Here is a 14,065-nt window from a genome sequence, read left to right as displayed (position 1 = left end):
TTAACTTTAAACATATTTCCCTCAATATGTAGCAGCTTTGCTACAGTATTTTAACCTATGGGATACAACTCACCCCCTAAAAACAGCTTGCCCCCTATCACCCGTGTCACTCATGTGATACAAAGTCATCTTCAAGCACTGTAACTATAACAGGAAATCAAAACAGAAATACAAAAACAGCAAGATAATGGCAGGTTAAGAAGGAACCCTAAGGGCAATATATAGAAACAAATAAGGTTTGCTTTCTTGTAAAATGTAACACACAGAAGGCTTTATTAAGTATACTGTACATGTGCAAAGAAATGATACTTGAGATAAAAATGCATTACTGTTAGGCCTGTTATTCTCATGTAAATTATTTGCTTTCTTTACTTTTTGTTAACTGAAAAAAATAAATATTGATATTAAAAAAACTGTGCATCAAAATGTACTAATATGCTCGTTATGTTAATGTTAGTTATCTTGATTTCTTAATTTTAAAGTGGTTTGCTACAGTTGTTACTGTACATCTTTTTCACTACATACATAAAAATAACATAAATCTCGAAGCTAGCATGAGCACCCTCATTTGTTAGACAGTCCTCCAACTTTTTTACGTTTTTTTTTTATGAGTGGGTCATTGGGTGATGTTCAATTTTCAATTTAAGAATACACGAATCTGAATTTGAATGAATGTTACCATAGACATTAAATAAACAATCCATTTATGTAATGTGTGCATTACATGTAATCACAAAAATTGAACCCTTCTGATGGATAAAAACTATCAATAAGCGAACCACTTTTTTAAACGACCTTTCTATTTGAGTCGTTCCCTAGAAGTCTTCAACAGTAATATTCGATTCCCTGCAACTTCAGTGTTAATGCAGTCCGTGTGTCAGTCTATGAAGATAAAACGTAACACGCTGACGTTACGGGAGGTGGCGCCTGCCAAGGAGGAACTGAGAGTTTTCTGACGAGCAGCAAATAGTGAGAGGAGGTCCCTCTGCACCGCAGGAGTATTGTGTTTAATGCTGACGAGTGTAGATTTTAAGAGGAAACATAAAGACAAAATGCCCTAAACATGTGGGATTTACACACCCTTTATCTAGGATAGCACATGAACACGGAGCAGTAGAGTCATTTTAACGGTAAAGCAAAAACAGTAGCAGATATGTCTGCTGTATAACTAGCCAGGAGAGTATTCCTCGCTGACAAATTATTGGCTGTAATTTAATTACGCTAGTGTCTTGCTGAAGAGGACAATGCTAATTGAAAAATGAAAATGTACTGTTAAAATATATCTTTCTGTTGGATTGGGTGAAGTACAGCGGTGTGAATTTAATGTACTAAATTATAAAAAAAAAAAAAAAAAAAAAAAGCGCTTGGGGGGGAAGTTGTGTGTCAAGATAAGAGGTATCGCTCCTAAACTGGGAGGAAGGGGTTCATGTTATAAAGTGTTAACACTGATATTTATTTAATTTTTTGTTGTTGATGAAAATGGAATACATGACGAGAAAAGAAGTTACAAAAAAAATATAATACTGTACTTCGTGTGCTGCACAAAATGTAATTAAGATCGAGCTGCTTCCTATTCATATACAAAACACGTTGTTGTGTAATTATCGAAGTGGTTGGGATAAATGAAGCTGAGAACATGACATATCGGATCACAACATTCTGCTGCTGTAACTTTACATATTTTTCTTCTAGTTTTGATAACACTGAACGAATAAGGTGTGTTTTAAAAAAAAGGGGGCGTTATTGTACACACCTTATCTCCATTTTTGTTGGCAACACTTAACCTAAACTACCGTGTAGCTGCACACGGCCGCTGGAAGGACTGAAGAGTTAGGTCTGCTCCTGTTGCTGCTTGAAACTAAAAAAGTTATTCCTGGATTTCACAGATAAGTTGAACTTGGCATGTTTTCAAGTTCGGGTTTAAATGCCAAATATAATAGATTTTTGTTGACTTTTTTTTTCACAACTGGGAATGTGTTTTTATGTTGCTGAGTGTCCTGGTGCAATGGACTGTACTGGAAAAAAAACTCAAAAACTTTGGACTCAGCGTAAAGGGCTCTTATCATATTAATTTGACAAGGGATTATTAGTTTCTTTTCTGAAAACTATTTCAGAAGATTTGACTTTTTAAACTAGGCTGCTGTTTTTAAAGTTTTATTGTCCTGTTGCTGTAGGAAAACAGAGGGGAAAAGATGAAGCTAAGTCGACAGTTCACGGTGTTCGGTAGTGCCATATTCTGTGTGGTGGTGTTCTCTTTGTACTTAATGCTGGATCATCTACACTTAGATAATACCAAGAACCCTAAGGGAGCAGGGGGCTTACTTCAAAAGGTAAGTACTGCTATTTCTGTTCTTGAATTTTGTTTAACATTACTCTCAACCCCTACAAAAAATGTAGCACGCTATCTCATATCCTGTGTTCAAAATTACAGATCTTGTCTGCGTGTGATTAGCTGCATTGTGGCTTGTATTTAACCATAGTACAGTAGCAGGCTGCAAGTATTTCCTGATTTATGTAATTTTGCATGAATAAATGTATTCAGTTCTGATGACTCAGACAACACGTACTTTCTTTAAGTACAGTAGGATTACATCATATTTATTTGTCCGTTTAAAAAAAAAAAAAAAATACACAATATTTACGCAACTAAAATACACAAACGACATGTTATTTATCTCCAGGGAAATGGATCCAGCGCCTTTATGTAAATGTATGGAGGAAATGCTATTGGCTCCTGCTTATTTTTCATCAGTGCTTACCGTCGCTGTTATTGAATAACTTTGCATTGTGCAAGTCGATCAGTGTGTATTTGTAAGCCAGATACCTCTACCCACCCTCACCCATTCAGCCAATCAGGCGGTAACCCATGGTGGCGACCAGTTGAGTTACTTATGGATTGACAGCATCCCTTAGTGCCAGCATGTCACAAGGTACCCTCAGATGGGTAAAGGTCTGCATTGCAAAATGAAGAGGATAACTCTCGTTGTTTGATGCTTGGAAATGTACACCCAAGTCTTTCTGATGATCAAACTGTTGTATATTGTGATAGACATTGTAAGTGTTACAGCTGCTTGGTGTATGCTTTGTCCCGTGAACATCCTGTACCGCAGATAGCGGACCCAACTGTGATGTTTCTTGGCTTGAGGCTCACTAAGGACTGTAAGATTTTGGGGAAGTCAGTGACTCGCAGGGCTATTGAGGTCTATCAATTACATCATTAGTGACATGCTCTAGCTCCATGAAACAGGTCTTGATGCTGCTGCACATCATTGAAAATCATTGAACAGCGTTAGAAATAAATTGCCACTTGTTACATTGAGAAAGCCAATGTTCCTAAGAGGACAAATTATATTGTAACAAAATATGCATCTGTGATAAACAGAATACTGTTTATACTCAATTACTTTTCCTAGATTAAATAACTGCGGTACAGTATTTTTTTTCTTTTAGTTATTTATATACAGAACCTGAATTGCAGGGATATTTATCTCTACAATTTAGCTTCTCAAATGGCAGCACACCCTACTGAACTTGACATAAAAATGAATTACTCTGAATGGTTGCATAAACAACAAAATATATATATTTTTTCCCACTGAGCAAAGAGTCATGCATTGTGGGGATTATTGATGCAGGGACAATGAAACAAGTTGTAAATTAGTTCACTTAAAAATATCTGTACAGGTTGTATCTGTATTACTATACTGAATGTGTATATTTAGTAATATACTGTAAACTGCAAAATGTACTTGGTTTTATATAAACATTGCACCCAGAAGTTAATTTAAGAGGGCAGACCATGTTTTTCTTTTGGGTACTGTGGTTGTAGACAGTGTTGCTGCAACCATGATTAAATATGGTCTCAGTATTTTTAAAATGGCTTGTATAAATTAAGTGCTGTGATTGGCTTAACAAGATCACATGACCGTGTGGTAAGAATTGTTTTACCACACGGCTATGATATCATAGACCAACTTACTTACCTGGGGGCATATTACAGAATCATTTCCTAACTTGCTTTCTTATCTTTCATTGCCAGGATAGGATTTTTCCTAACTTGGTATTACAGAAGCACTTCCTAAGTCACAGGTAGCTATAATTTCTTAAGTGCTCTATCCTAGCTTAACTTTAGTTAGGAAATTCTGTCTCGCATTAAATCATATCTGTTTTCAACTGATCAAGTCTAAATCCAGGGATTAAAATAATAACCATCTTAAAAAGTTATAAACTAACTGTTATACAGAAAAAAAGGTGATGCTGCTGAGGCACAAACACAGTAGGTTTGTCTTACGAGAGCTACATAAGCTAACCATTCTGAAGGACAAGGACACGTGCCACCTTGTCCAAAATGTTAGGAAAAAACTTATGAAAAAATGTGGTAGCAGTGTTCTGTAATGCACTATTTCCTATCTTAAGATAGGAAAATTAGTTAGGAATCCTTGTTCTGCAGTCCGAATTTCCCTAAACATGACACTTAAGACGTCCTATCTTTAAGATAAGATAGGATTGGCAGTTAGGATGTTTTTGTAATATGCCCCCTGATCTGTTAATATTACTACACCTTAAAGGGCACATAAGGACCTTATTTTATTGTGTGGCACGTTCCCATGTGTTGCTACAACTGTTTACAAAAGGGTGTGTTTATTTTGTAAATCTGTATAACTTTTTATTTTTTCATTTTTATTTTTTTGTTTTGACCACTTTTTTAAACTTTTTATTGCATTCTCTGTCTCACAATGGCTTCCCATGTACCTGTATGGGTCACTCAGAACTACATTTCCCCATCCTCCTCCTGCTCACATATGTAACTGAGATGGATTTACCAGTGAGCCATACGGGTACAATTGAAGCCACCCTGAGTCAGGGAATGCAATTCAAAAGTTTAAAAAAAGTGGTCAAAATGTAAAAAAAAAATAAAAATAAATTTAAACCAATACACACACCTTACGCAAACAGAAAAAAAAAATTAAACCAATATGCACACCTTAAGCAAACAGTTGTAGCAACACATGGGAACGTGTAACAAAATAAAATAAAAAAGTCCTTATATACCCTTTTAATAGTAACAGTTATTTAAACAGTGTTTCTGTAGGTAAAAATGTTAACATACAACTGAAACAGCATTTAAATCACCCAACAAACACTGCTTTTTTCATCTTTGTCACTAGAATTACAGAAAAAAATGGCAAATATACTGTGATATTTAGTGAGAGAACAGAACAAAGAAAACTCTGAGGTAAGCAGGAGCAGCAACACTTTATTCAAAAGCCATCTGAGCAATCATCAAGTCTCACTCAGCATGTAATATATATGCAGCAGTGGCATCTACTTATTAAGCTAAATATTGCCTTATAAAACTGACTAGTGAGTATGCAATGTTTAAATTAGACACAACAGATACATCTCACCACTACGGTCCGATTTCAGAAACATACTTAAAACAAAAATAAAATCTCTCCTACTCTCTTCTGACACAACCGTTGAGCTTTTAAACAAAGTAGGGTTTGGAATAGAATTCTGTTGTGCTCTCCGCGGACGGGAAGGACTGCGGCACTGCGCAAACTGACACCGAAGTCGTTTAGTCCACATATCATCTAATGCTGGTTTTCAGTCTAGGGAAATTAATACTGGTTACCGGCCATCAGTGTGAAAACAGCCTCCGAAATTATTGGTCAGCTTGTCTTGAAGACCACAAAATCTGAGTAGGATCATTTCCTACACACACACACACAAAAACCACTAGGCGCTCCTCCCTTTTTGCCAAGTACAAGTGCAGTGATTCTCTGTTCCGTGAATCCTCCCTCAGATGTGGGAAATCAGTCTGCTTTCAAATGCCATTTTATCTCGAAAATGTTACTGTAAGTGAGAAAGTTCAATGTAATGTTTATGGGAAATAAAGTACAAAATATATGTATTCAGGGACTTTTTTTTCAGTGAAATGATACATAATACATTTCAGATTTTTTCCTTAAGCTAGTTTATATAATTTATTTAAAAAAAAAAAAAAAAAAATTAGCCATGAGGCCCCGTACCTCACAACGCACCCAGGGCGTGTGATAAAAATGGTCTAACTGCACACCCTGTTGTTCTTATCTACTCTGCTCAACATGGCAGGCTGATATGCCGCAACACACGGTTCTTCAAGAAATAGTTTTCTAATTCAACTTGTTTTGTGATGCATACAGAACAGGCTACCGGAGCAAGTTAAGGCATTAATATGAGTTGTTTCCTTATACTGTAAAATATGTGGTAAGGAAGGACTGCCTTAGATCTGTGTCAGACTTTTAAACAGGATACATCTGCTGTTTTTACAATTGAAGAAAACTACATCGAGTATTGGTATCAAACCGCTCTATATTTACACACATTCAAACATCCATGCAGTTTATTGCAGATGATTCCTACCCTCTGTGTTGTGTGTTTTTGATTTTCACATGGAGTAAGGATTATTTTATTCTGACTGGATGGTAAATATCCTACTGAAGTTTCAGGGTTTGAAATGGCCTCTGCTTTACTTGGATTACAGCCAAAAAAGTTATAGATCTGTAATGACTCTGTGAGACTGCTTACTTGCCACATTTTACTACACTGCACCTGGGTACATACAGTATGTACTGCAGACCCTGAGTAAGACTAGGGATGTATATCCCTGAAGATACTGTAAAGTGGAGTGGCCAGCTATGCTCCCACACCACACAGTTGATATAGACCAGGGGTGGGCAAAGTTGGCCTTTGAAGTCCAGCTGTTTGTTCCAGCCATGTTAAAATTGTTTAATTGAACCAACTAAACCTCATTCCTAAAGTAGTTATTGATTTTATTTGACCTGTTTAACCTTGGTTGGAAAGACACTCCATGATGACTAATATAGCGTAGGCACATAACTGCATACCAAATTGTTCTGTAACTTGGTTCAGAGACTTTTACAGCATTCAAAAATATTGTTCTCATAATTGTGTGAGTGGGTTTAGACGTGGTATACACTATATTCTTAGAAAATGAAGTTATTCTTCTTTTGGTTTTTAAATATACCGTATGTCTGTTGTTGAGTAAAGTCACCCCGGCATTGGAAGATGTGTGTAAATGCAAGGAGTGAGGGCTGAGATGTTTATGAATCTGCTTTGCTATATACCAGCATGGTAAGTTGTGATTGTGATATTGATTAGAAAAAAAAAACAAAACAACAACATTAAAGCCTTGTAATTAGATTTGTAATAGATTTCCACATTTATCTTTCTCTTTTAAAACAATGCTGCATACAAGGCTAGACGCTTCTCTCTCTCGAAGGAGCACACTTCCAGTACATACATAGAGTAACCACATGCAGCTTTTTGCATGGTTACGGTATATACAGTGTCAGCTACTAACCATAATATTATATTTTTATATATTTTTTTCAATTGTCAGTTTTCACTGTGAGATATAATGCTTCAGATCAATAGTCATGTTCTTTTACCAGTAGCTGCCAACAGGATAAATATAGGAAGTTAACAAAATAACATGATGTTCCCAAAAGAGAAGTGGCTATTCATACACCCAGAGCACCAACCACGATTTTAAGGTTTTATTGTGAATACAATAATATGTTAAGTATTAAGTATTATATTTCAAGTATTAGTTTTGTGTTCTTTATAAAAATGTGGAAAAACACTTTTATGCAATGTTGAGAAATGCTGGGAAATAATCAGGTAAAACTGTAAGAATTAGGCCTGCACTGCAATGGTGCCATACAAGAAAACTTTATTAATGTATCAATTAATCTTTGTGCCTAAACATATCTCCCAGCTTGCAACTGCAGTAAACTAGTTTTAATTTCCAGTGGTGGGAGAAGAATAAAATTGCTGTTTTCAATAAGATAGGATAGCTATAATATTTGCAATGGACTGGAATCTGCATAACACTATTTTGTATAATAAAACTGGATGGTATCCAGACCATGACCCTAAGGACTATGACAACAGGTTTTCAGATAACATGTAGTAAAATATTCTAGGTACGCTGCTGTTTGGTTTGGTGGTTGTGATAATTCTTTACAATGCTGTCAAAGAAAAATGTATAATGTAAAAAATATGGGGTGATGCAAATGTGTGCTTGTGGTTCTGATTGTCATACAGTACTTTACAATCCCAGCCAGTGCTAAATATTTAGAGAGCACCCACACAACTATGATTTGTAGCTGGCATGGGCAACTCCCAGGACCATTGTAGACCTTTTTTTGCTACAGTATACTACAGTAGTACTGGAACAATTCTACTTTTGTATTAGATTAATCTGAATCTCAATAGGGGAATCACAGATGTAGCATCTGTTTGGAGATAAGTCCATTCACAAAGGACAGTTTCATGCTGAATAATAAGCTGAAATTCAAACTCGGACTCGCCTAACTATGATAATATTCTGACACATTGTTTAATTATAATATTTCAAGTTTACTGTAGTTAGAAAAAAAAAAAAAAAAAGTTTTAAATAATTTCCATGCAGTGGATGTTGAGCTTTCTGTCTTGAAATGTAAGCTTGGCCGGTTCAAACTGGCATTGTCTGCAAAAACCTTTGTGAGGTCGTAATTGGTTTATTTACCTGATCTATTTCATGCCATTGTTAGAAGAAATGACATGTTTTAATCTTTGTCTTTTGACTTTTGAAAGGGTTTATTTTCCGTAGCAGTTCACAGAAAACCATTAGTTAACCTAATGAATTACATCTCAGGTAATCAAAAGCACACCATCTATCTCAATGGTGCCCAATTCCAGTCTCTGAAGACTGTTCCTCTTCAGATTTATTAGGTAAAATGTAATATTCAACTACTTAAGGACCTGGATGGTAATTGCTTTTGGCTAAATGAGCCATGCTGTACTAGTGAGCCGTTAAAAATATACTGTAGCAAACAAAAACAAAAAGCTTACTTAATTGTAGTTGGCTGATTCTGGGATGGAAGGACCAACTTTACCCAAGCCTCTTCATTTGGAGGTGTGCAGTACTACAACATAGTCCTTAATCTTGTCCACATTGTCAATGTAAATAGTGTGTGTGTGTGTGTGTGTGTGTGTGTGTGTGAGGGAATGTAAGGTTGGCAGGGATCGGGTTAAAGCTGTCCCTGCCAGCAGTCGCAGGTGTGGCCATTCCCCATTAGGTAGTTGGTACTAAATGGGGAGTGTCCACGTGTAGAAGGAAGAAAAGTTATTTGTTTGGAGGGTGAGTATTGTTTTGTATCTGTAGTGAAGGCTAATGCCCAGCCTACAAGTGATTTATTGTTTTGTTTGAACATCATTTTGTCCCTTGTGCCACTTTATTTTGTTCATTTTTGTGTGTGTTTTGTTAATAAACGTGCTAGAGTAGATAAACGCTGCTAGTGCTTAAACTGCAGCTTTCTGTCTCTGGGTCTTTTTCCTGCCGGTAACAGCGTGGGCCGTGACATTACCCTGTCAGAGGCTGGTTTGATGAAAAATGAACTTCAGGATTGCTTGTTTGTTAAAGGTTTGTTCTGATGCTGTCCAAGGTCAAAGCATTCACTAGTTTTCTGGGGAATACTAAGTAGAATCATTACAGACTACTGCATAATCCAGCAAGTTGTGAAATAGTGTTACGAGGCACAGTATTAACTACAGTACTTACCAATAAGATTACGAATGTTAAGCCAAGGTTTTGTCGACTCCATGGTTTATAGTTTGTGTACTTTTTTGACAAGCTATTTTGAGCTAAAGGCAAGTAAACAGTTGTGGGGAATATTTTAGCAGCAGCAGATTTGACCAGCATTTTTAACTGATTGAGTTACATGCTTTACAAATGAAATTATCGTGTTGTGTGATGTGTGGATGTACATAAATGCGTTACTGCTAAACAAAAGGGATATCAACTTGCAGATAAACCGGTTCTGTACACCTCCTAAATATTCCTAAAGATGTGAGCAACTGTGTGAATTTGTGTCTGTTATGTGATAATGTCAAATTGAATCTTATATTTAATTATTCATCTAGCTTGGATTTCTATACTTGGGCATGCAACTTATCAGGCACACTTATCATGGCACACTATTATGCTTATTTCATTGACTTTTTTGGTTGGCACTGAACAGAGAAGTATTTTTTGCATGGATAATAAGCCTTTGTAGAGTGTCTGTACAGGTTGTTTTTTTAATCAATATATTAATTAAAGACATCTAATTAACTATATTGCTGTTTAAAGTAAAATCAGATTTTCACAAAGGTTTGCATTGGAAAAACCTCCCTAACATTTTTTTCTTTTATGGTCTTAAGGAACAAATATATAATCTGTCTTGATTCAGAGTTGGCATCTTTAAGCAAGGTTTTGTTATTCATGTGAGGAATTGCAATATTCAGGCTGACAAAGATGGTGTCACATAGAATTTGCAAACAAAATCAGTCTTGTTCAGATGGGAGCTAGTAAGATGTAAGGAATTATAAACTTATACAGTACATTTCACAAATGTTATCTTTGCGGTTACAGAAAGTCAATACTATGGATATTTCTCTATACTTTATCAACATCATTTTTATTTCCTTACGTGTAATCTCCTTGTAGTCTTTATACAGTAATTTTTTACTGTAGTAGTCTGATCAAAAACTGAGGTACTGTATCTTAGGTCTACTTGTTTAACAGCTCCCACTTGTTAAATTAATGCTTGAAACATAGGTCTCTTCTTTTTGATGGAGACTCCACAGGCAGCATTTCATTGGCTGTAGAGTTTATACAATATAGGGAGGCAATATTGGCAAGGACAGAGACCTCTTGCAATGCAACAACAGGCTCTGTTGGCCAGGTGCCCAGTGAGCTCAAGCAGACACCTGCAGCACAGACTTTTTTCCTGCATAAGCTGGGGAGCTCGTCAACATCCACTGTCAAGATCCTGGATGTAGAGAAGGGATTGGCTTGGTGGTGGGATCAGAGGACCTTCACTGACATGCAATTCTCTTCAGCTCTTGTGGGGAGTTGCTGTGATGAACTTAACATACTAAGACACAGGGGCACTCTAAGTAAAAAAAAAAAAAAAAAAAAAAAAAAAAAAAAAAAAAAAAAAAAAAAAAGCACCACCCCAAAGTGGTGATTGGTACTGATTACAGATGTACACATGACTGGTTGGTGGGACATTGAAATAGGTGTTTTATATATGTTCTAAATCGTGTTTGAGAAATCAACTAATCGCCATTAAGGATTTGTCAAGTTTTCAGTACAACTTATTGTGTATAGATGCTGAGCAGAGAAGATGTAACAAAATTAATTAAAAAATAAATAAATAAAAAAAACAACACTCTCATAGAAGTTCCTGAATACAATCTTTGTTTTCATGATTTATAATAACTTAATGATTTGTAGGCTATATGTTGTGTGTATCTTATAATTAGAAATTGTTTTGCACAATTTGAACAGACAGAACCTCGCCCAAACTGCACATGATTACAGAAAGAAACACATTAAGCATGACCTATTCATTTCTATAGCTTGTTACCATACAGTATGCGACAATCACTTCTTTGAATGAAAGCAAATTGGAACATAAAACCAATTAGCTCAACGGTCTGCACAGCAGGGTGCACTCTTTGAGAAACTGAAAGATGCAGGTGGTTCTCTCATCATAAATAATATGTGCACTGGTGACTTTATTTTAGGTACAATACCACCCTTTCCTTTATCTGGAATAATACACATTTACATTATGTTTCATATACCATGGTTCTGTTCAAAATTCTCTGTCCAGCAGCAAAAGTGTTAAAACAAGACTAACTGATAAAAAATAGGCTTTATACAGTACAAGGATTTGACAGTCAGTATAATTTCATTTAAAAGAAACAGACTCAAAATCACTCCTCCGTGCATATAATACAGATAAGTCAAACCAGTCTATACAGTAGCAAGAATACTCTCCCTGGCAACTAAAAAAATAAAATGATAAATCTGTTAAGCTCATGAAAACACCTATCCCCAAAGACAGGATCTGCATATATTTCTGTGTTGTCAACTAGATCAATTGTAAAGACCCAAATATTTGGACTGTTTGCAATACCTGTTTTATATCCACTGTGGGTGAATAAATGACATTGACAATGAAGAACGGCAGATCATAGTGAAAACACAACGGACTACAGTAGGTCTATAGAACCTGATTAAGTCTAATCTTGGACTTCCTTACTTTAACAAGAGTCATCCACGATTAGTGGTAATCGGAGTCTGTGAAACAAAAACTACAACGGCTGTATTATCTGCCTGGACTTCAGTAGAACCCCTTTTCCATTCAGTCTTTGCACACAATAGCCTTTTCAAGAGGGTTACTGACCAGCTTTGTTAAATAGGCCGCTCTGTAGAGCATGCATAAATGTTTGTTTAAGAACTGGTGTTTGTTGTTTCTTTGTGTATTCAAATTACTTTTGTAGCGTATATATATATATATATATATATATATATATATATATATATATATATATATATATATATATATATAAAATAAAATTTGACAAACGTTAGACTGAAATTGGATTTTGAACACTGGAACTCGAGTGAAATTGATTGCCTACGAAACAGTTAAACTGCTGACTGCAAATAACAGCTACTCATTTTTTATTTTTTTAATATTTATTTTTATTACTTCTTACCTTTGTTATGTGACTAGTCTGCTTCTGTGAAGCTGGATCTAGCGTGGAGGAGGTGGGGCCCAGACATGCAAGCAAAATATTAGGAAATGCAATAAAATTCGGTCTGAAAACAACACTGTTGATTATTGAGACGATCATAAATGTCATGCAATCAATTGCAATTGTGGAGGATACCGATTTCAACTTTATTGTCTTTGGTTGAGCCAGATTACTGAAGACTGATCCTTTTTTTTCTATTCTGGGACTGAGGCTCAAGCAATGTTAATACATTTTTTTTTTTTTTTTTTTTAAATAAGATTGCTTCCATTTTATGTGTATTTTTTGTCGTCTTTTTTTCTAAGATTTAAAGGCCCATTTAGTGGTTTCACGGAAAAAAAACGTACATTTAAACCAATTTTACTATTAACGCGTTTCTCAGTGATTGAGATACACGGATGGATTAACCTCTATCAATTGCATTTAAGGAGAATAGAAATACGATGTAAAATACCTATTTATATACATATGTGGTGATTTATTGAAAGCTCTATTTTAAAATGCTCGGAGCCCTTGTAGATGGCTGACTTCTGTTTTCTCCTGCTGTCAAGACGGCAAATCGATTACACTGCGTCTTTTGAAAATGTTTTTGTTTTAACATTTAAATGTTTATATATATATATATATATATATATATATATATATATATATATATATATATATATATATATATGTAATTCAAATAAAAACAAAATAGACAAGGCATTTTTCTTAAATATTCCCTGACGTTGTGTCTTTGCAATTAACAATGTGGCCATAGACACGCTTTTCATAAAGTAATAATATTCGTTTTTTAACTGAATGAAAACTTAAAATAAAATAAACGTGAAAATGGGGGGGGGGGACACAAACAATATTTACTCACTGTAAATAGATGGCTCTCTTATTTAGTAATCAGAGTGAACAGCAACACTCCTCAGCGCTTATGCTGATCTTAGCTGACAGTCTGGACGCCCCAGAGAACACCCCCTACTGCTCTGCGCCTGCCAGTGGGGTGCCGTCAGGACACGCCCCCAACTCGCAGCCGCAGCAGTGACAATGGCAATCAACGGAAAGCGAGCATCAGAGTAAATCACGTCGTCGTCGTCCTCCACGATTGTATATATGGCATCTCCCACAGATTAAATCATTTCTGACGTACACAGACATTTTTTTTTTTGTCTTCGAATACATGTAAAAAAGATGTTCGTTGTTTGTCCCAGCACTACATTCAGTATACAGTATCATTGTCAATTACCTGAACAAATACCAGTGTATTAGATGCCGATATTTGAGGAGTGGTGTTTTGTTTTGGACAGACCACTAGGCTAATATAATACAATTGCAATATAATTGGTTTTTATGTAGCACCTTTCATAATAATTATCACATGCCTAAATAACAAAGAATAAGCCAAATAAAAAAAAGGTACGTTTATAACTTACCT

The 14,065-nt window shown here is 35.6% G+C and overlaps 1 protein-coding gene across 1 annotated transcript in view; it reads left to right on the top strand.

Moving 5' to 3' along the window:
• The first annotated feature begins 962 nt into the window (after nucleotides 1–962).
• Nucleotides 963–14,065, top strand: part of LOC121315950 (alpha-mannosidase 2-like) — a 126,717-nt gene continuing 113,614 nt past the window's right edge. The window contains exons 1-2 of the mRNA XM_041250580.1: nucleotides 963–1,130; nucleotides 2,175–2,330. Coding sequence (XP_041106514.1) covers nucleotides 2,193–2,330 — 138 coding nt within the window. The 5' untranslated portion in view covers nucleotides 963–1,130; nucleotides 2,175–2,192. The remainder of the gene's footprint in view (nucleotides 1,131–2,174; nucleotides 2,331–14,065) is intronic.

Source organism: Polyodon spathula, chromosome 1 (genome assembly GCF_017654505.1).
Source record: "Polyodon spathula isolate WHYD16114869_AA chromosome 1, ASM1765450v1, whole genome shotgun sequence".
NCBI classification, from domain to species: Eukaryota; Metazoa; Chordata; class Actinopteri; order Acipenseriformes; family Polyodontidae; genus Polyodon; species Polyodon spathula.
This window is presented reverse-complemented; position numbering and strand designations above follow the sequence as displayed.